The sequence below is a fragment of the Dendrobates tinctorius genome, unplaced genomic scaffold (assembly GCF_039654945.1).
Source record: "Dendrobates tinctorius isolate UK_male_01 unplaced genomic scaffold, ASM3965494v1 ptg000008l, whole genome shotgun sequence".
In the NCBI taxonomy this organism is placed as follows: domain Eukaryota; kingdom Metazoa; phylum Chordata; class Amphibia; order Anura; family Dendrobatidae; genus Dendrobates; species Dendrobates tinctorius.
The window spans coordinates 17,651,189-17,671,692 of NW_027361676.1; the positions used below are offsets into that span (position 1 = coordinate 17,651,189).

The window sequence follows — 20,504 nt, forward strand, 5'->3', positions numbered from 1 at the left end:
TAAATATGATTTTTTTTTTTTTTCCAATTGGGTTAGTGTCACGATGACCTGTCCTGTGTGACGCGACCCGCAGGCCGGTAACTAAAACATCAAGACGCGGCATGTGATACTGTCCTGTGTGACACGGCCCACAGGCCGGTAACTAAAACAACAAGACACGGGGAAAGGGGAAACAGTTACAACGGTGGGCCCTGCGATAGGGAAAGATGGACATGGAGACCTCCTGCACTCCCCTGAGTCAGTGTCCCTAACGCTCCTTACGTTCCCTATGCCGGTTCTGCATCAGGCGCCGATCAGGAACCTGTCGCCCTAGCACACCCTACACCTATCCCTTGCTAGTGAGCTGGGTGGCACAGGCACTGGCCCCACCGCTGTACCAATACACACTAAGGAAAAACACAAACAGGGAAACACCACTTAGCTTTATTCTGTTGCACTTGCTCCTGGCAACAGAGTCCACCACCAGAATGCAGCTCTCCTCCTGAATCGTTGCCACCAAGCTCTGTCAGAGCTACAAGGAAATCCCCCTATGACTCCTTCCACACCAGGGCTAAGACAGTGCTGCTCCTTCCTCCACCAAGGATGGTTGAAATGAACACTATCACCAACACTGATTGCAACACCTGTGACTCTTTTGTAGCAGAGCCAGAGCAATCACACCTGCATTATAATCATGTGCACTTAACTAAAGAAACCAGAGTGCAATGACACTCACCACCATCGGGGGCAAAAAACAAACTTAAGCACAGCTTAAGAAAAATAAGGTTACCTGTGCTTTTTATCAGTCCTGATCCAGCATGGATCATGACCGTTAGATTAAAAGTTTTTGCACTGTTTGCTTTCTATAGCTTTTGTGTTGCACTTGTCATGGGGATAACGTGAAAGAAGAACCAGAAGATTGCGACATCTAGTTTCACACACTCCAGCACTGGTTAGAAGTACTTTATCGTATTAAACAGTGTTTTTTGCCTTGCTGGCAGTGCAAGGGTTAATCTGTTCAATTGAGAGTTTTCCTACCTGGATTGTCTTAGCTGTTCAGTGTTGGCCACTCCCCTCTGCTATGTATGCTCGCCTCTGGCACTTAGGATAGGAATTGCTAGTGGCTATTCCTAGTGTCTGGTTTGGAGTTGGAGGTGAAGTTGTAGTTGGAGTTGGCATTTGGAGATTTGTTCAGGGGATTATGTCACGGTCACGTGTGTCTGGACGCAGTGAGTACTGCAAGGCGAACCCATGACACGCGTGACCCTGGATACACCGCCTCCAGTATGGCGAATTTAAATAATAAAACGTGCAGCTGGATACACCGCCTCCAACTGGCGAATTTAGGTAATACACGTTATATATAAGGTAGTCTGGAAACCCTGCCTCCAGTAAGGCGAATTTAAATAATAAAGGGGAAACCTGGGTAACAATAACAATGGTGGGCCCTGCGATAGGGAATAGGGACGTGGAGACCTCCTGTACTCCCCTGAGCCAGTGTCCCTGCACTCCTAACGTTCCCTATGCCGGTTCCGCACCGGGCGAGGCATGCGTACCTCAAACCCTGACTCGCCCTGCACCTAAACCCTCACTAGGGAATTGGTCGGTGCGGAAACTAATCCCACCACTGCACTAAACACACATAAGGGAAAATGACAATACAGGGGGAACACCACTTAGCTTTGCTCTGTTGCTTATGCTCCCCGCAACAGAGCCCACCACCTGAGTGCATCTTCTCCTCCAACAGGATCCATCACCATAACCGGATCCATCACCATAGTGCAGCCTTGGAGCAGAATCCACCACCAGTGGCAGCTGCCCAGTAAACAGTCCCAAAGATGAGGCCAGCTTCTGCCAATAAGTCAAGCATGCTTGAGTCCAGCTTTCAGCAACCAAGTCCAGCATGGTGAGTGCAACTCTCACCATAGTCGCCACTCCACCAAGCCATGCAAGCACTTCCCGCTGACACCATAAACTGCGACTCCACCACGCCATGCCAGCCCTTCTTGCAGACCCCAACGTTGAACTCCACCAATCCATGCCAGCACTCCTTGCAGACTCCATAGCTGACTCAACCCCTCTGGCTGGGCTGCCCAGGACTCTCATTCAGCTCCTTCATCACCCAGGCTTGCTTCCCAAATGGCAATCTATCAATATCACCAACGATCATCAAACACACCTGAAACTCTTTTATAGAGCCTCACACCTGATTTGTAATACGTGCACTTAACTGAAGAAACTAAAGTGCACTACCGCTCACCACCACTGGGGCAACTTAGGACAAACGACACCACAGTGCAATAATTCTAATGGCCACCGGGGGCAATCACACCACACTTTGACACACAGCCAAAGGAAAAAAAGTTCACTTTGTGCATTTAACTTGTCAGATCCAGCCTGGATCATGACAGATTATTACTTTAAGTTTTGGCTGTGTGCACATCCTCATACTCTGCTGTTTGGTTTCTCCTTCCTCTAACTCCCCTGTGTTTAACTGTGTTGTTTGGTGAGTGAATTTTGTATGATTGTTATTTTCATTTATCCCTGTCTGTCTACCCTTATTTGTCTGGTTAGTGTTATCCTATTCACTTTGGCTTCACACCACTCTGGGTGTGGGAGGGGACAGATAAGGGTTGATGTAGGAGCATAGCAAGGCGTCTCCACCTTCAGGAGTTACCTGGGGGGACAGTGATAGACTAGGGTACCCCTATTTCTAGGGACCTGGTTAGCGCCCACAGTCCCAACTCACTGCCTGGCAATACTGTTTATTGCTGGTGAGTTAATTGAGAATCCACACATGGCAACTACAAACTCCCTTTCCCCAGCACAAACTTAAGCATTTCCTCCCTTTATTCTACAGCAATCCATGTATTTTATGGGACTGAAACGTCACTAAACTTTTGGGATTACCTTACAATACAACTTGAACTTTTTCTTCTATTGGAATGCCGAGTACCTTTTATTATTTTAAGTGAGAGTCCGTCAATCAGCCCAATACTGTGGTCTGACACAGAGTTTGTAACTATTTCACATCAGTTTTTTTGCCATCAGTCACAATCTGTCGTTTTTTGAAAAAAACTGATCCGGCGACTGATGCCGCTGGATCTGTTTTTTCTCGTAGACTTGTATTAGCGACGGATGGCCTCACGTTTCAACCGTTGTCGGAAATTATTTGTCCGTCGGGCTGGACACGACGCACAGAGCAACGGTTTTTGTGTCCGTCAAAGTCGGACAGCGACGGATCCGTAGTCCGTCAAATGACGGAATCCGATGACGGATTATGGTTTGTTTTTTTTTAACTGAGCATGCTCCGTTTACCTCTGGTCACAGGTGTCAGCTGATGGGACAACTGATCCCATCATCCGACACCTACTACCACTAATTGCAGTGAGAGCAGGAGCGGCGGAAGGAAGTATTCATCTGCCGCTCCTGCACTGAATATAAATAAATAATAAAAATTAAAAAAACGGTGTGGGTCTCCCCCTATTTTTGATAACCAGCCAGACGGAACTCACAGCTTGGGGCTCCAACCCTCAGCTGTCAGCTTCAGCAAGGCTAGTTATCAAGAATAGAGGGGTTCCCACACTTTTTTCTTTAATTGTTTAAATAAATAATTTGTCAAAAATGGGGGGACCCCACGCCATATTTTTAGACAGCTGGGGGCTGGTATTCTCAGGCTGGTAAGGGGCCATTGATCTTGGCCCCCCAGCCTAAAAATAGCAACCCGCAGCTGCCCAGAAAAGGCGCATCTATTAGATGTGCCAATTCTGGCGCTATGTCCGGCTCTTCCCACTTGCCCTGTAGAGGTTGAATGTGGGGAAATAAGGGGTTAATGTCACCTTGCTATTGTAAGGTGACATTAAGCTCGGGTTAGTAATGGAGAGGTGTCAATAAGACACCTCTCCATTACTAATCCTAGGGTTACTCAAGGGTTACATAAACACACACACAATAAAAATAAAGTCTTTTAATGAAATAAACACACAGGTTTTCCATCTTTATTGTTCTCCTAAACCAATCGAAGCCCTCAATCTCCTGAAAGAAATTAAAAAACCAACAATATACCCATACCTGTCCAGCGAACAGTTAAGTTCCATGGCGTAATCCATATCTGGGGGGTAAATACTTTACAACCGGGAGCGATGCTAATGCGACCACCCCGGCTGTAAAGCACTGAGGAATGAGATGCTGGGAGCAGAGGTTCAGTGACTAGCGCTGACGTCACTGAAGCTCCGCCCCCTCACAGCCTGACCTGGAGTGAACTCTGAAGCGTTGGAAAATCCAAGGGAAGAGGTTACCGCAGGTAATGTATCTATTCTTTCTATCTTTCTAATCTTTCTATCTATTTTTTCCATCTATTCTTTCTTTCTATCTATTCTATTCTTTCTATTTTTTCTATTCAATCTATTCTTTATCTATTCCTTGGTTATATCTGTTCTATTCTTTCTGTCTATCTATTCTTTCTCTCTGTTCTTTCTCTCTTTCTATTCTTTCTATCTATTTCTATCTATCTATTCTTTCTCTCTATCTATTCTTCCTTTCTATCTATCTATCTATTCTTTCTACGGATCCGTCAAAAAATGGATGAAACGGATGGAAAAACGGACGCGACGGATCCTTTTTTCAACTGATCCGTCAAAAAAACGGATCCGTCGCATTAGTTATTCACAATCTGCGACGGATCCGTCAAGCCAACGGATTGTGACTGACGCCAAAAAACTGATGTGTGAAAGGGGCCTTACTCCTCACTGCCGTTTTAAAAAGGCAGCGAGGAAAAAAAAAAGTAATTATCCCCTAGAGTCAGAAAATATCCATGGTTTCAGCTACGGGGGATAGCTGAGATTCTGGAGAACATGATTTTTGGGGTGGTTTTTACTTTTTTAATGCGGATCTAAAAAAAAAAAAAAAAAAATCATTTCTCCTCTGACATGATCTAATATGTCAGAGGAGAGCAAAATGGTGTCACCAGTTCCTACATGGTACGGGTGTTGCCATCCCCCTAGTACCCCCCGCTTTCACAAAGCAAAATGGCAGGCTTGCACCTGGCAAAGTCAGGAACCAATCTCATTGGTTCCTGATGTTTGATCACTGTGATACATAGCGAAAGACCAGGGCCTGGTATGAAAAGGTAGCAGTCTGCTACCTATAACAATGACATTCACCCCCATAGGGAAGAAGCTATACGCGAAACACGCGTCGGGGCGTCAGGGCTGCTCATAGGTCAGGTACAGTTCTCTTGGTGTTATTTTCCATCTAATGACTCTTTTTTGATATGAAATCTCCATTACGTTTTAAGCTGCTGGGCACGGTCTACACTTTTGCAGACATAGCCGGTAAATTTACACATTGACAAACTGCTTATCACATTTGTCTCTCTACATTTTGTACTACACTATTGCACTTTATGAAGAGGCTTTGTATAAGACTATTTAGAAATATAAAAAATTCTTTTTTGCTGTTATGCACTTTTGCACTTTGCAAACCATATACTAATTGTCTTTTTTGTTAGTGTGCTAAAAAAACTTTTTTGTAAGAAAATTTCTGCCTTACTGTTTATGGAGTTTATTATGTGGACACTTGTGTGTTTGTAATTTGTAGGGATCAGTTCATACATGTTGTAGGAAAGATTCTTTTCCACAAGAAGTAAATATTTTGTCCCCAAAAAAAGGTTTATGAACACCTTAAATAGAGAGAGACTGTATTTTTTGACTTGTGATGACAGTCTTTTTTTGTATCTGTATCTCCATTGTCTATTTTTTAAAGAAACATGTTTGTTTGAATAAAGATGGATTACTATTTATTACTACAAGGCGTTGACTTCCATTTTTTGTAGGATGCATATTTGATGGGAAGTGCCATTTTTTAGGCCATTCTCTTTTTCTTTGTTTGGATATGCTACCTATAACAGCTTTGTCCTCTACAATAAGTCTTAAGGAGCCCTCACTTTCCTTCAGTACCGGGAGAAAATTGTTGAGTGTCTCCTATTTTACTCCAGGGCACAAGAGAGTCTTGGAGTCTGAGGATGTACGGAGACTTTAAGAACACCATTTTCTTTGCCTCGTCCCTCCCACTCCCAACCAAAACCGTCCGACAAAAAGAGATGCCAGGTTTGTAGTAAACACGGTAGAAGGAGCGATTCCTGGTATTTCTGACCCATGTGCCCATCACAAAGAGGCCTTTGTATCACTCCCTGTTTTGAGAAATACCACACAACTTCCCATTTTTAATTAAATTATCATGAATTACATCAATTTGTGTGATAGGGTCTTTTTTTTAATAATTTTTATTATATTTTCTGTTTAGAAACAGTTTATAGCTATATAGCCGATACAGCTGTACTGGGGCCTGGAAGTGGAGAGGGCTCGTGCAAGGTGGTAATACTGAGTGCAATCTGGCCTGTTACCCAGAGCCCGGGGCCCCATGGCCAGATTGCCTTCATCATATGCGGCGGGCAGGGAGCGATCTCTGCAGCTCCGCTTCCTACAGGAGAAAATGGTAGCGGAGCTTCAGGAATTCGTCCTCCGCTTCCTGCCTGGCACTTTCTCTCTAACACAGGTTCACACCGCTTGACGACGTCAGCGCGTACCTGTGTCAGAGAGAAAGCTGCCTCCGGGGAATGGATGGAGAGGTGAGTTGTTTTTTTTGTTTGTTTATATTTTCAATGCACTATGGAGAGGGGGATGGGATGTGTGGGAGCAGACAGTAATGGGATGTATGGAAGAGGAGGATAATGATGGGATATGTAGGATACGTAGGAGAGGGTGATGGGATGTGGGGGAGTGGACAATGAAGAGATGCGGGGCCGAGGACAATGATGGATTGTGTGGGAGAGGACATCGATAAGATGCAAAGGAGAGTGGGAGAGGAGAGTGTAAGATTCATAAGGACACTTTATAATAAATTGTAAGGTGGTAGAAGATGCTGTCAGGGAGTTGCAATGAATTGGGAGGTAGCAGAGGATGCTCACTACCTGATGGCGTCTTCTCACACCCCCAAATTCATTATCACGCTATCAAGGACTTATAATGAAGGAGGGGTTAAAATGGCCAGGGACAAAGGCTTTGTGCACACGTTCAAGAATTGCAGTTGAAAATTCTACTGTAAATCCTAAGGTGTTGGCAGGAACAACGTTGCGTAAAATACATTTTTTTTGATAAGTTTTATTGCATATTTTCCCCCATTCATTAGGGTGAAATACGTTGCAACAATTCACATTATGCAGATTTTAATCTGCTGCAAATTAATAAGCATCGTGTGCATGAGACTTCAAGGATCTCATTCACTTTCCTTATACTGTAAAATTTAGCATATTTTCTGCAACAAAAATGTTGTGTGTGCACTTAGCTTATTGGGCTGTGGAAATTATACTTAATGGGGGGCACAGTGCTGCTTATCACTTTATATTTTGATTGGTGTGTGACTAATGACATATTAATGGTGGGGTACATATCTGTAGTCAGTGGCGCAGTGTATATATACAATATATGTGACCTTGTTAGTTTCAGGGCTCCTGTCATCATGACGAGTCGTGGCTGGGAAATGTCAACGTGAGGGTTTGACCAGATGGAGAAGTAGCAGAAAATTACTGTAATCATATGAGACGGCAGCCGTAAGTCCCTGTATGTAAATATTATTGTATATCTGCACTGTGTGACTTGGAATGATAATGTTATTTGGAAAATCTCTTAGGCTGTATTCTCACATTCATCTGATATGTCTGTGTGATGCCAGATTTTTTTTTTTATCAGACAGTGCATGGACTCGTTGAGTTTTATAGATCCATTCACACAGCTGTAAAAATCACAGCTCAGAGAATGAGATTCGTGGGGGTCAGAGAATATTTTGATCTTAACCGAAGATCAAAATAGGACATGCTCAAGGCATCTAAAACCGGACAGCACACACACATTGCTCACACTATATAATAAGGAAGTGTGCTATACATACACACGTGGTCAAAATTGTTGGTACCCCTCTTTTATTGACAGAAAAAACAATGGTCGCAGAAATAACTTGAATCTGACAAAAGTAATAATAAATAAAAAATCTATGAAAATGAACAAATGAAAGTCAGACATTGCTTTTCATCCATGCTTCCACAGAATTTAAAAAAAATAAAACTCATGAAATAAGCCTGGTCAGAAATGATTGTTCCCTTAAAGGGGTTGTCCGGGCTTTTCACATAATCTCAGTACATATCTGGGCTGCAGAGTTATGACAATAAGTAATTTACTTTCTGTCACTATTTTTCTAGATATTCTGAAGAGAACGTCCAAGGGGGGTGTGTTATGGCATTGAAATGAGAACTAGTCGTAACCTCCTACTCTACTCCAAACATGCCCTCTATAGCAACAGCCCCACCCTCCATAGCTACAGGCCCTCCCCGACCACATGAAGAAGCCCTCCTCACACAGTAACAAATCCTCCCCCTCTAGCCGCCTCACTGCAGAGAACAGCTGCTCCTCCCCCAGACACACGCTGAACAGTGTTCTGTGGAAAGTGAAACTAGTCAGGAGGGAAAATCGTCCTGTATTCTGGGCCACTCCATGATTACAATACATAACCCATTATCAGTAATTCCTTCCCTCACTGTCCCAGACTGCTGGCAGCAGTGAGAACAGACTGTGTGATGGCCAGTGATGGGGGTCTGCAGCTTCTAATCTGCACAGGGGATGGCAGTCACTGATGTAATCTGTTGTGTGACAAAGCCTCTGCTGTGTGAATGAGACAGCTCTGTGTCACTGATGTCTTCACACAGCAGCAGATTTGGTGCAGTGTATGTGTGAGCACTGTGTCTCTAATGACACAAATACTGATGGGAGCAGCCTGTCCCAGAATACAGGACGATGTTTGTCTGGGGGAGGAGCAGCTGCTCTCTGCACTGAGGCTGCTAGAGGGGGAGGATTTGTTACTGTGTGATGAGGGCTTCTTCATGTGGATGGGGAGGGCCTGTAGCTATGGAGGGTGGGGTTGTTGCTATAGAGGGCATGTTTGGAGTAGAGTAGGAGGTTACAACTAGTTCTCATTTCAATGTCATAACAGCCCCCCCTTGGACGTTCTGTTCAGAATATCTAGAAAACCGTGCAAACTAGTGACAGAAAGTAAATTACTTATTGTCATAATTCTGCAGCCCAGATATGTACTGAGATTATGTGAAAAGCCTGGACAACCCCTTTAACTTAATATTTGTTGCACAACATTTTGAGGCAATCCCTGCAATCAAACAATTCCTGTAACTGTCAATGAGACTTCTGCACCTCTCTACAGGTATTTTGGCCCACTTCTCAAGAGCATATAGTGTACTCACTTTTTATGTAGAGCACAGTTCCTTAGACTTAGTATATAGTGTACTCACTTAGTGTGTATAGCACCATCCTTAGTTACATAGTATCCTTTCTTATTATGTATAACACCGTCTCTTATTACGTACCATCCTCTCTAGTTGTTTATGGTGTGGTCTCTTATTATAAAACATTCTCTTGTTATGTATAGTTCTGTGCCTTACATAGCGTATTTTTGTTAATCGAAGCCCCCTCTCTTTATTATGTAGTCGTCTCTTGTTAGATATAAAATGACTACTGGTGGAGAAGCATCTGGCCAGAAGACCAGTCCATCAGCCGCCTCCATTAGAAAAGAAGCTTTCCCATGCTCCATCAGCAGTCATTGCATTATATTATTTAACAAGAGAGGATGATATGTAATAAAGAACAGGATGCTAAAAATAATCTGATATGTACCGTATTTTTTGGACTATAAGACGCATCGGACCATAAGAGGCACCCCAAATTTTTAGAAGGAAAATGGGGGGGGGGGGGGAAATGTGTCAAATAGGGGTCCGTCTTACAGTCCGATTTCAGCTTACTAGGGGGATCGGCACAGGTGGAGAAGTGTTCACAGGGGTTGTTCGGTGGCCCAGGCTGGTGCGGTGGCCTCCGGGAAATCCCATCCCAGGCTGGTGCGGCGGTTTTGCTCTGTGGTGCGGGGGGCTCCGCCGGTATTTTGCAACAGATGTGGTGGTGGTGCGGCGGGCTCCGCTGGCATTTTGCCGCGGTGGTGCTCTGTGGTGCGACGGAGCTCTGCCGGCATTTTGTGAAAGCTCGGAGGCCCCCACAGATCCATTGCTGCGATGTGGTGGCCTCTGAGAAAATGGCCGCCGGGGGCGGCGTATGCTCACATTGAGATATCTGCGGCGCCCCCCACATGACAGAGCACCAAAGCCGCACTACAGCACGACCGCCGCAGCAGCCTGGGAAGGGAGGCTGCATCGCCCTGCAGCGTCGGACCGGGACCGCCGCCACGGTATATGTAAGTATATTCCGACTAGAAGAGACACACCCATTTTCCCAAAACATTTTTGGGAAAAAAGTGTGTGTTATAGTCCGAAAAATACAGTAAAGTACGACGCTGTACATAACAAGAGTGCACTGTGTTATAAGGGATGGCAATATACATAATAAAGGAGACTATGTAAGATATTTATATTTAAGATCAACTCTGATACATGGTAAGGAATTTAATATCAGACAATGTAGGACTATCTCGAATGGGGTCGCCTTGCCGACAGTGGGATGGCTTTTATGCTATTTTGCTGCTTGTAGGTTTTGTATGCTTTATGGCCAATGTGAACATGTTATATATATATATATATATAACAATGTGTGTGTGGCTATATATACATATCTGTAGATTTGTCACCATATTGGCCCCAAGCCGTCAGTGTCCGCCCCTTCTCATGACTCTGTTGGCAGAAATATAAAAAAAAAATTATAGCTTTAGTGTGACAGCAGCCAAACATGAAAAAAACTTTATAAATCTGGTATTGCTGTATTGTACCAACTCAAAGAATAAAGTCATTCAATCACTGATACCACACTGATACCACACAAGGAACTGCGTAAAAAATAAATAAAATCATTTCTTCACCTGCTGTTGATTTGTTCATTCTGACTCTCAAAGATTGCAGTAAGGTTCGGCTCCCGTTCATCCTACACTCTGCACTGATCGCTTACACTGGGGTTTCCATGTAAATCTCTGAAATGTGTGATTCAGACAGATCCCTTGACGGAATATTCCCTATAATGAGGCAGATGGACACAGTGGACGCCGTCTGGTCTATGATCCCTCGTTTTAGGCGTGAATAAAAGTGTCGTTGGCCACCGTTTTGTGCACCTCTTAAAAGCCGGATACAGTTGAATAGAAGCCATTTGCTGCCTCACTAATGAATGGATCTCTCAGGGGTTTCATCCACATCATATATTTTGTAGATTTAAATGGAAACCCCGATGTAAGTGCTCAGTGTAGAGCACAAGATAAATGTGATCTAAAATGTTCTGTACTCCAAAATTCCACCAATAAAAGCTTCTGCTCACCCCACAAAAAAACATCCTCCCACCAAAATAAGTCCAACGAAATCTGCTGTCCCAAATAAAATGCCTCCTCCTCCTGAGCCACAGAGTGTGCCTAATCCGCACAATAATGAAGAACCCACGCATGTCTCCAGAAGCTTGAGCTGGGCACTGCAATGAAGATATGGGAAACTAGGAAAAACAGAAGCAGTAGGGTCTTAACTTGATAACCCAACAAGTTGCAGAGAAAGGAAACTGCTTACCTGATGGCGTTGCACCTAAGCAACATGTTTAGCACATATCAGCCGCTGCAAGACACAGGTCCATAAGGATATAGTGTCACGAAATCCATGTGAAGTGTCAGTAGATGCCCTGCTGATGATTATTTTCGGATAGTCGATATATTTTCAAAAGCTTTATTGAGCAGATTTCAGGTCAACGCATTTCAAAGTCAACACAGATAGGTTTTGTCCTGATGAAGAGGTCCTATTGACTTCGAAACGCGTGGGCACTATAATGGCATATTTGCATTTTCTCTTAGCAACATCCATTGCTAGCAAAATCATCACTACATTTGTAGATCAATACCCAGAGAGGTGTAATTTCCAAATTGGGAGTCAATTAAGGGGGGTGTTGTGAGTTCATTTTCCGGTCCACCAGTTGTGAGTTCTCCTTCCAGGCTCCCTCTGGTGGTAACAGGAGGTAGTGAGGCTGATTTAATCAGTAGAGATCTGCCACCTGATAATGAGGATGACGATTGGACCTCAGGAATCTCAGACTGGATTTAAGACAGCCGACGCCCTATTCTGGTGCTGGTGATTCCTTCTGGCTTGTCAGGTCTTAGCTTTAGATGACTGGAACAGAGCTGAAAACCAAGTTTTTCTGCTAATGTTCACACTTGATTTTGTTGGTCTATTCTGTTTTTTGTGTGGTCAGCCAGCCCCAGCTGGGGCTGCGCTAAATTTCCACTCTTATTTATCTGTATTTGCCAATTTGCTTTTTGTCCCTTATTAGATTGGCCTCTTTTTGCTCTGTCTCAGAATATTTCAGAGTGCTGATATAGTGGGAGAAGTCTAGTGACTTCAGGGTTAATTTTGCTATCAGAAGTGTTGGACTTTATTTTTGTAGGGTTTTTTTGCAGATTGCAGACAGTGTCTTTCATATCCTTTCTAGTTAGTTTGGGCCCCATCGTTTGCTCAGCCTATTTTCCTGCCTGTGTTTGTGCTTTCATCTTGTTTCACCGTCAATACATGTGTGGGGACTGTCTTTCCTTTGGGGTCTGCTCTGGGGCAGTTAGTTTTTCCCTTTTCTTGCTTCAGGCTTATTTAGTCCTCCGGCTGTGACGAAGCATCTAGGACCATCATAGGTACACTCCACAGCTGCTGCTAATTGTGTGGTTAGGATCAGGGATCTGCAATCTGTATAGTTACCAACCTCTCTGGTTTTCTGTGACTTAGCTTGTTTTGTTTTTTTCTCCTCGGTGACCCATTCATAACAAGAATCAAATTCATAACAAGAGTCAAATAGAGCTCCTTCCTTCCTGAGTCTCGCCGTGTGGCAAAACATTACTATAAAGCCACATATAGGTTATTGCCACATTCACAAAAAGTTGTGTAACAAACTATGTGGTCATTTTTACCTATTTCTCATTATGAAAATATGGAACTAAAACATTATAGTGGTGTGTGTGTGTGTGTGTGTGTGTATATGTGTGTGTATATATATATATATATATATATACACTCACTGGCCACTTTATTAGGTACACCTGTCCAACTGTGTGTTAAGACTTAATTTCTAATCAGCCAATCACATGGCGGCAACTCAGTGCATTTAGGCATGTAGACATGGTCAAGACAATCTCCTGCAGTTCAAACCGAGCATCAGTATGGGGAAGAAAGGTGATTTGAGTGCCTTTGAACGTGGCATGATTGTTGGTGCCAGAAGGGCTGGTCTGAGTATTTCAGAAACTGCTGATCTACTGGGATTTTCACGCACAACCATCTCTAGGGTTTACAGAGAATGGTCCGAAAAAGAAAAAAAATCCAGTGAGCGGCAGTTCTGTGGCCGGAAATGCCTTGTTGATGCCAGAGGTCAGAGGAGAATGGGCAGACTGGTTCGAGGTGATAGAAAGGCAACAGTGACTCAAATTGCCACCCGTTACAACCAAGGTAGGCAGAAGAGCATCTCTGAACGCACAGTGCGTCGAACTTTGAGGCAGATGGGCTACAGCAGCAGAAGACCACACTGGGTACCACTCCTCTCAGCTAAGAACAGGAAACTGAGGCTACAATTTGCACAAGCTCATCGAAATTGGACAGTAGAAGATTGGAAAAACGTTGCCTGGTCTGATGAGTCTCGATTTCTGCTGCGACATTCGGATGGTAGGGTCAGAATTTGGCGTAAACAACATGAAAGCATGGATCCATCCTGCCTTGTATCAACGGTTCAGGCTGGTGGTGGTGGTGTCATGGTGTGGGGAATTTTTTCTTGGCACTCTTTGGGCCCCTTGGTACCAATTGAGCATCGTTGCAACGCCACAGCCTACCTGAGTATTGTTGCTGACCATGTCCATCCCTTTATGACCACAATGTACCCAACATCTGATGGCTACTTTCAGCAGGATAATGCGCCATGTCATAAAGCTCGAATCATCTCAGATTGGTTTCTTGAACATGACAATGAGTTCACTGTACTCAAATGGCCTCCTCAGTCACCAGATCTCAATCCAATAGAGCATCTTTGGGATGTGGTGGAACGGGAGATTCGCATCAGGGATGTGCAGCCGACAAATCTGCGCCAACTGTGTGATGCCATCATGTCAATATGGTCCAAAATCTCTGAGGAATGCTTCCAGCACCTTGTTGAATCTCTGCCACGAAGAATTGAGGCAGTTCTGAAGGCAAAAGGGGGTCCAACCCGTTACTAGCATGGTGTACCTAATAAAGTGGCCAGTGAGTGTATATATATATATATATATATTATAATTTATTTTTTTTTCTTCACTGTTCAATGGTTTAAAATTTTGGGAAACACATGTGCTGTTAACATGCTCACTGTACTCCTAGATGATTTCATTAAGAGGTGTAGCCAAATGTAACTTTTCAGTTTATACAGCCCAATACTATACAATTCTGTAAAATACCTGCTAGTTTAAAATGCTCACTGCACCACTATAGGGATTTACTGTTTAGGCACATCAGGGCTCTTCAAATGCATCATGTCATCAACAATCTATTTTGCACTCCAAAAGTCAAATGGCGCTCCTTCCCTTTGGAGCCCTGCCATGTGCTCAAACAGTAGTTTTCCGCTACATATGGGGTACCTACGTACCCAAGAGAAATTGCTCAACAAATTTTTTGGTCCAACTTCTCATGTTACCCTTGTGAAAATGAAAAATTTGGGGCTAAAACAATATTTCTGGGGAAAAAACGGCATTTTTAATTTTCACGGTCCAATGTTTTCAAATTCCGTGAAAAACATGTGGGTTCAAGATGCTCACCATACTTCTAGATAAATTCCTTGAGGAGTATGGTTTCCAAAATGAGGTCACTCATGGGAATTTCCACTGTTTAGACCCCTCAGGGGCTCTCCAAACGCAACCTGGTGTTTTTCTCTCGATTCTTGAAAAGGCCCGGTCATTAACCTACAAAGTGGCTCAGTCCTTAAGGGGTTAAACCCTCTAACATCCTGACAAAATAAAATGTTTGAACAATGATGCAGATGTAAAATAAACATGTGGGAAATGTTATTTATTGATTATTTTGTACAGCATGACTAACTGGTTAAAGGATCTAAAAATTGAAAGTTTGAAAATTGCGTAAAAATTTTTTTCAAGTTTTTTGCCAAAATTATGATATTTTCACAAATAAATGCAAAAATTATCTACCTACTAACATAAAGTACAATGTGTCACGAAAAACATTCTCAGAATCACTGGGATACGTTGACATGTTCCAGAGTTATTGCCACATGAAGTGAGACTGGTCAGATTTCTAAAATTTTCTTGGTCATTAAGGTCAAAATTAGCTCGGTCACTAAGGAGTTAAAGAGGTTGTCCACTACTTTTACCTCCTTAGGATAGGTCATCAATGTCTGATTAGCTGAGGTCTGGAACCCCCGCTAATCAGCTGTTATCTGTGGCATCGGCCGGATGTACTTGCTTGCAGAGATAGCAGTCTACTTGTCGTCGATGCAGCGTACTGCCCCTCTGCCTCCTACACAAATCAATAGGAGGCGTATGTGCAGTAACAAGCCCTGGCCACTACAAGTAGGCAGCCAGCTCCACAAGTTAGTACTTCTGGCTGGTCCCCGATGCCACCGATAACAGCTGATCAGTGTGTGTGCCGGACCCCGGCTGATCAGACATTGAAGACCTATCATAAGGATAAGCCATCAATGTAAAAGTAGTGTACAAACTCTTTAAGTATTGAATGTTTACATAGAAAAATGATCCACCATATATAAACTAATAATCGGCCCTTGAAGCTCTAGGGGTGAGCCTGATTGTGTTCATTAGCATTCCGAGCTTCTTCTAGAAAAAAAGAAAAAAAAACCTAGTTTTCTGCCCTAGACATGTATAAGGATATACAGACAAATCCTTTTTAACCCCTTTCGTACTAGGTCTTTTTTTTTTATGAGAAAATGGAAACGGTCTTAGGAGCGCAGGAAAGAGACTCAGACAAGAGATGAGGTTAAACCGCAACGCGTTTCGACGGAGGATCCGTCTTCATCAGGTGGACTATCCATTATTAAGCCACTAGACAGAAAGGGCTAAAAAAACACAGACATTAAGAATAAAGACTTTTAATGAAATAAACACACATTTTTTTCCATCTTTATTTCACTCCTAATCTACTCTAAGCCATCGTTCTCCTGTAAAAAAAAATTCAAAATAAAAAAGCAACAATATCCCATACCTGTCTGCCGTATAGTTATGTCCCATGCTGCAATCCATCTCAAGGGGTTAAATAGTTTACAGGGTGCGGTGCTAATGCGACTGGCCCGGCTGTAAACCACAGAGAAATGACTGAGAAGCTGCCTGACCGGAGATGAACTGATTAGTGTGGGAAAGTGTCTGAACATTTTCCCATGTTGTCAGTTCACCGCGTGTCAGGTGGGGAGTCAGCGCAGCCTAAGGCTGGGTTCATATTGTGTTAGGTGCCATCCATTTACCGGATCCGTTACTAAGCGGCACTAACGCAGTGTAACGGACCCGTTAACGCACCCATTCCGATCCATTATCGTAACGCATCGTAATGCATGTCAAAATTGACATGCGTTAATGATGTTACGTTACTTTATGACGCACCTTCAAACGCAGTCGCTGTGCATAGACCGCTATTGCTAACGCATGCCAACGCAATCCTATCATGTGTTGATGCATGCGTTAACGCGATAGTAGAAAAAAAATTTTTGTGCATCATCGTTAGCGCATCCGTTTAATCGATCCGTTAAATGGATGGCACTAAAGCGATGTGAACCTAGCCTAAGTGATGTTAGCGGTAGTCACTGAGGCTGTACAGACTCCCCGCCTGAGCCGCGGAGAAATGACAGCGTGGGAAAATGTTCAGAAACTTTACCACGCTAATCAGTAAATGATCAGTCAGGCGGGAAGGCTGCGCAAGCAGCTTTTCCTTTATAATCCGTGGTTTACAGCCGGGCCGGTCGCATTAGCACCGCTCCCAGGTGGAAAACATTTAACCCCTTCAGATGGATTGCAGCGTGGGACTTGACTGTACGGCGGACAGGTATGGGATATTGTTGCTTTTTTATTTTGGATTTTTTACAGCCTGATCAGCGTTTTGCCCTGAGCTTCTTCTGGAAGTTTATTTGTCTTGAGTCCTAGATGGTATTTGATTATCGTGGGAAATAATTATCAGAGGGGTAGCTAGAGTTCATCCAGCATTTGACAATGTTTGTTTGTTTTTCTGCAGATATGAGTTGCCAGGAATACATGGATTAAATTTTGTTTTGAAGAACGCGTTAGGCGGTGGTGGCATTGCTTCATTGAGAAGTGACCCACAGGTACTGATACATTACCTCTGTAATTTAAAATTGTTGTTGATATACAATATCATCAGTTAAATATTTCTATAATCTCAGCACAGAATTGAATACTTAGGTTGTAACGTATTACATGTTTCATATTCAGGAATATTGTTAAAATAATGTTGCTGAAGAGGGCAATAGTGGTCTTCGGTCAGGAAGAATAGGGAAGTAGTTCAGAAACGCTATTGTTGTGCTGCTCTCAGAACAGGAGAATGCATACACAGAAATAAATGTACGGCGCTCTTGAGCGCTCTGCTGCAGAATGAAGCACAGAAGATTTTCTTCTTCATTCTGCACCTGTGTCCTCTATAGCATCTCTTATTAGCGGCATATTAATTTCTTGTTGAAAACAATGACCACTTAACATGATCACACTAATAAAATACCCATTTTTGTTTTCTAAAAACCTCATTTTGGCAATTGGACTCCTTTTATAAAAGAGACTAAGATTTGTGACACACCGTGTCCTACCAATGACAGATGAATAGGCAGCTTGAGTACACCAGAGCGAAGCCTTCATATGTTTGTGCCATCTAAATGCCCTAGTCATACTTTGATTTTACTAAGAAATCAATTTTCATTGCAGTGTGATTTGTGTTGGCAGGCAGACTGTGCATATCGGTTTCTTAAAAAGAAATGATGCTTTGTTCTACTTGTGTGATTTCCTAATTTGAGCACACATCTTAAGTTATTTTATTTTGCTTTTAAATGGAATTACAATCTGTCACCAGGTTTTTGTTACATAATCTGTGATCTGATGTAGGGCCTGAGACCCTGATTCTAGCTATATCACATACTGGGCTGCATAGTGTGGTTTGGTAAAATAACTGTTTTATTAGCAGGAGATTATCACTAGTAAATCTGTTGCCAGGTAGTCCAACCCCACCACTGGCTGGCAGCTTTCTGCCTGCGCACAGTGTACATAGACAGTTGCCAATCAGTGGTGTGGGTGGGGTTATACAGATCTCAGCATCTACCGAACTAGTAGATCTGCAGCAGATAAAACAGTGATTTTATCAAAACTGCAGCAAGCAGCCCTGTAAGTGACATATCACTGGAATCAAGGTCTCTATCCCGTCATAATTCTGCTCTCAATTGGGGTAGAAAAAACCTGGAGACAGATTCCTTTTACATTTTCTCTTAGGCTGTGTGCACATGCTGCGGATTCTGCTGCGGATTCATCCGCGCGGATTTTGCAAAGTCCGCAGATAAATCCGCAGGTCAAAAGACCTGCATTTTATCTGCGGATTAGCCTGCGGTTGTGCCCTGCGGTTTATCATCTCCACAATGGAGGAGATGGTAAACCGCTGCGGAATCCACAGAAAGAATTGACATGCAATTCTTTCTGCGGATTTGAAACTGCAGCAAAATCCGCGCAGAAAATTCCGTAGCGTCTGCACAGTGTTTTTTGATTTCCATAGGTTAGAATGCTCCTGTACACCGCAGCAAAAACTGCTGCGGATCCGCAGGGCCAAATCCGCTGCGTATCTGCAGCAGAATCCGCAGCGTGTGCACACAGCCTTAAATTACATCTTCTGCTTATCCTATCACAAACTTTAATTACATGTTAAAAAGGTGCCGATGAGCTGGGCACTTAAAATAAATCCATAATTGTACTTCATTTTTCCTATTTTCCCAGCCTTAATCTTTACTTAATTTCCCTTTGCAACAGCTGTGCTGAACAAAATGATAAGGTTCATACTTGCCTCCAAGCACGCTAGGAGCGTTTGCGTTTATGGTCCATCGGGTGCTGTATGTAGCTAACATTGAATACAGGGCTAGACAGCCTTTTTATAAGGTAGAGAGGGCTGTGTCCATTGTTAGGATGACACAGATGATGACAGAGGTGTCCAGTGAAATACACTAATTGATGATTTCTGGTGCTTTATTCCAAGTGCCCTCTTCCTCTATCTAGATCCATATCAAAGACCTTTCGCCCATCCATCCATCCAAGGTGTTAAGAATTCGAAATCAACTGTCTTGAGGTTGGATAGCTTTCTTTTGGCGGAGACTCTGATTTTGCTCAGATTTTAGGTCATGTTTCAAGGCCACTAAAGGGGCTTACACCTCCACTAAACAAAATATGCTCTCCTCCAGAAGAAAGAAAGATCTTTTTTTCCCCCCCAATGAGAACCGCTTGACCAATAAGCGTTCCTACACCAGCTGTTGGGCTCCAAAATGAGAAACAGATCCCCGCTATATTCTTTATTGAACCAAGGCACAGGTTCTCTACTTTGGACCTAACCAAAGGTCTATATTAGATCTCGGTCTCATCAGGAAGCATTCTGCTTTCCCGAAATATGATACGTACTCCTAGGTGAGCAATCTACCCATTTATGAAAGGATGTCTTAATCGTCTTACTTTCCGTATACATGTACTGTATATATGTATCACATAAATGTTTGGCTTTTTAAACACATTTCTTTCTTTTTTTTTGCAGGGAAAAGCATTTGGACAGATGCTACTCGATCTCGAGATAAAAAATGTCCCCGACTTAAAATCATTAATTGATTAGATTGATGGCATTGATACCAACATGTGCCAAAATGTTTACCGAGATTCTAATATAGAAAAAAAGTGTTTTGGAGAAACCTAACAGGCTAACAAACAAGAAGCAATATGTATATTACTAGTCAAATATATTTTATATGTTGCTATATTTAATATATTTAGGAAAACTTGTCATCCTGTCATTGTTTAAGTACATTTCCATGTTTTTATGTGCTATATCTTCATAAAACTGTACTTCAGGATCAGATTATACCGTTTCATGGATGTTTTCTGTCATAGTAGAGCAGTGTTGTCTACCGCACTATTCTAGCTAGATACATTAAAAAAAGTGGCAGAAACTTAAAGGGGAAGTCCGAAACATTGATTTAAACCTAAATGCCTGTCTACTTAATGTACTGATCAAATCACTTTTCTATTATACTTTTAATAAAAAAAAATACCTATCTTTCCCTCTCTCCATAACAGTTAAAAAAAAAAAAAAATCTGTTTGACGACATTTTGTTTCAGTATCCTAGCATGCACTCTGGATTCTCAAACGAGACGTCATCAGGGGGCTGAGGTTGCGGTCATTGACACAGCCTCTGCCCCTTCTCTAAAACATGAAAAAGAATATTCCA

General features: G+C 42.9%; 1 protein-coding gene across 3 annotated transcripts in view; it reads left to right on the forward strand.

Moving 5' to 3' along the window:
- LOC141090646 (uncharacterized) overlaps window positions 1-20,137 on the forward strand; it is a 149,856-nt gene extending 129,719 nt beyond the window's left edge. For 2 of the 3 annotated variants that reach the window (XM_073576400.1, XM_073576401.1), the window contains 2 exons: window positions 17,261-17,351; window positions 19,817-20,137. In XM_073576400.1, the coding sequence (XP_073432501.1) occupies window positions 17,261-17,351; window positions 19,817-19,891 (166 nt within the window). In that variant the 3' untranslated portion in view covers window positions 19,892-20,137. Of the gene's footprint in view, window positions 1-7,478; window positions 7,589-17,260; window positions 17,352-19,816 lie in introns of all 3 variants that reach the window. The other variant, XR_012232418.1, reaches the window with a different exon arrangement.
- Window positions 20,138-20,504: the final 367 nt, after the last annotated feature.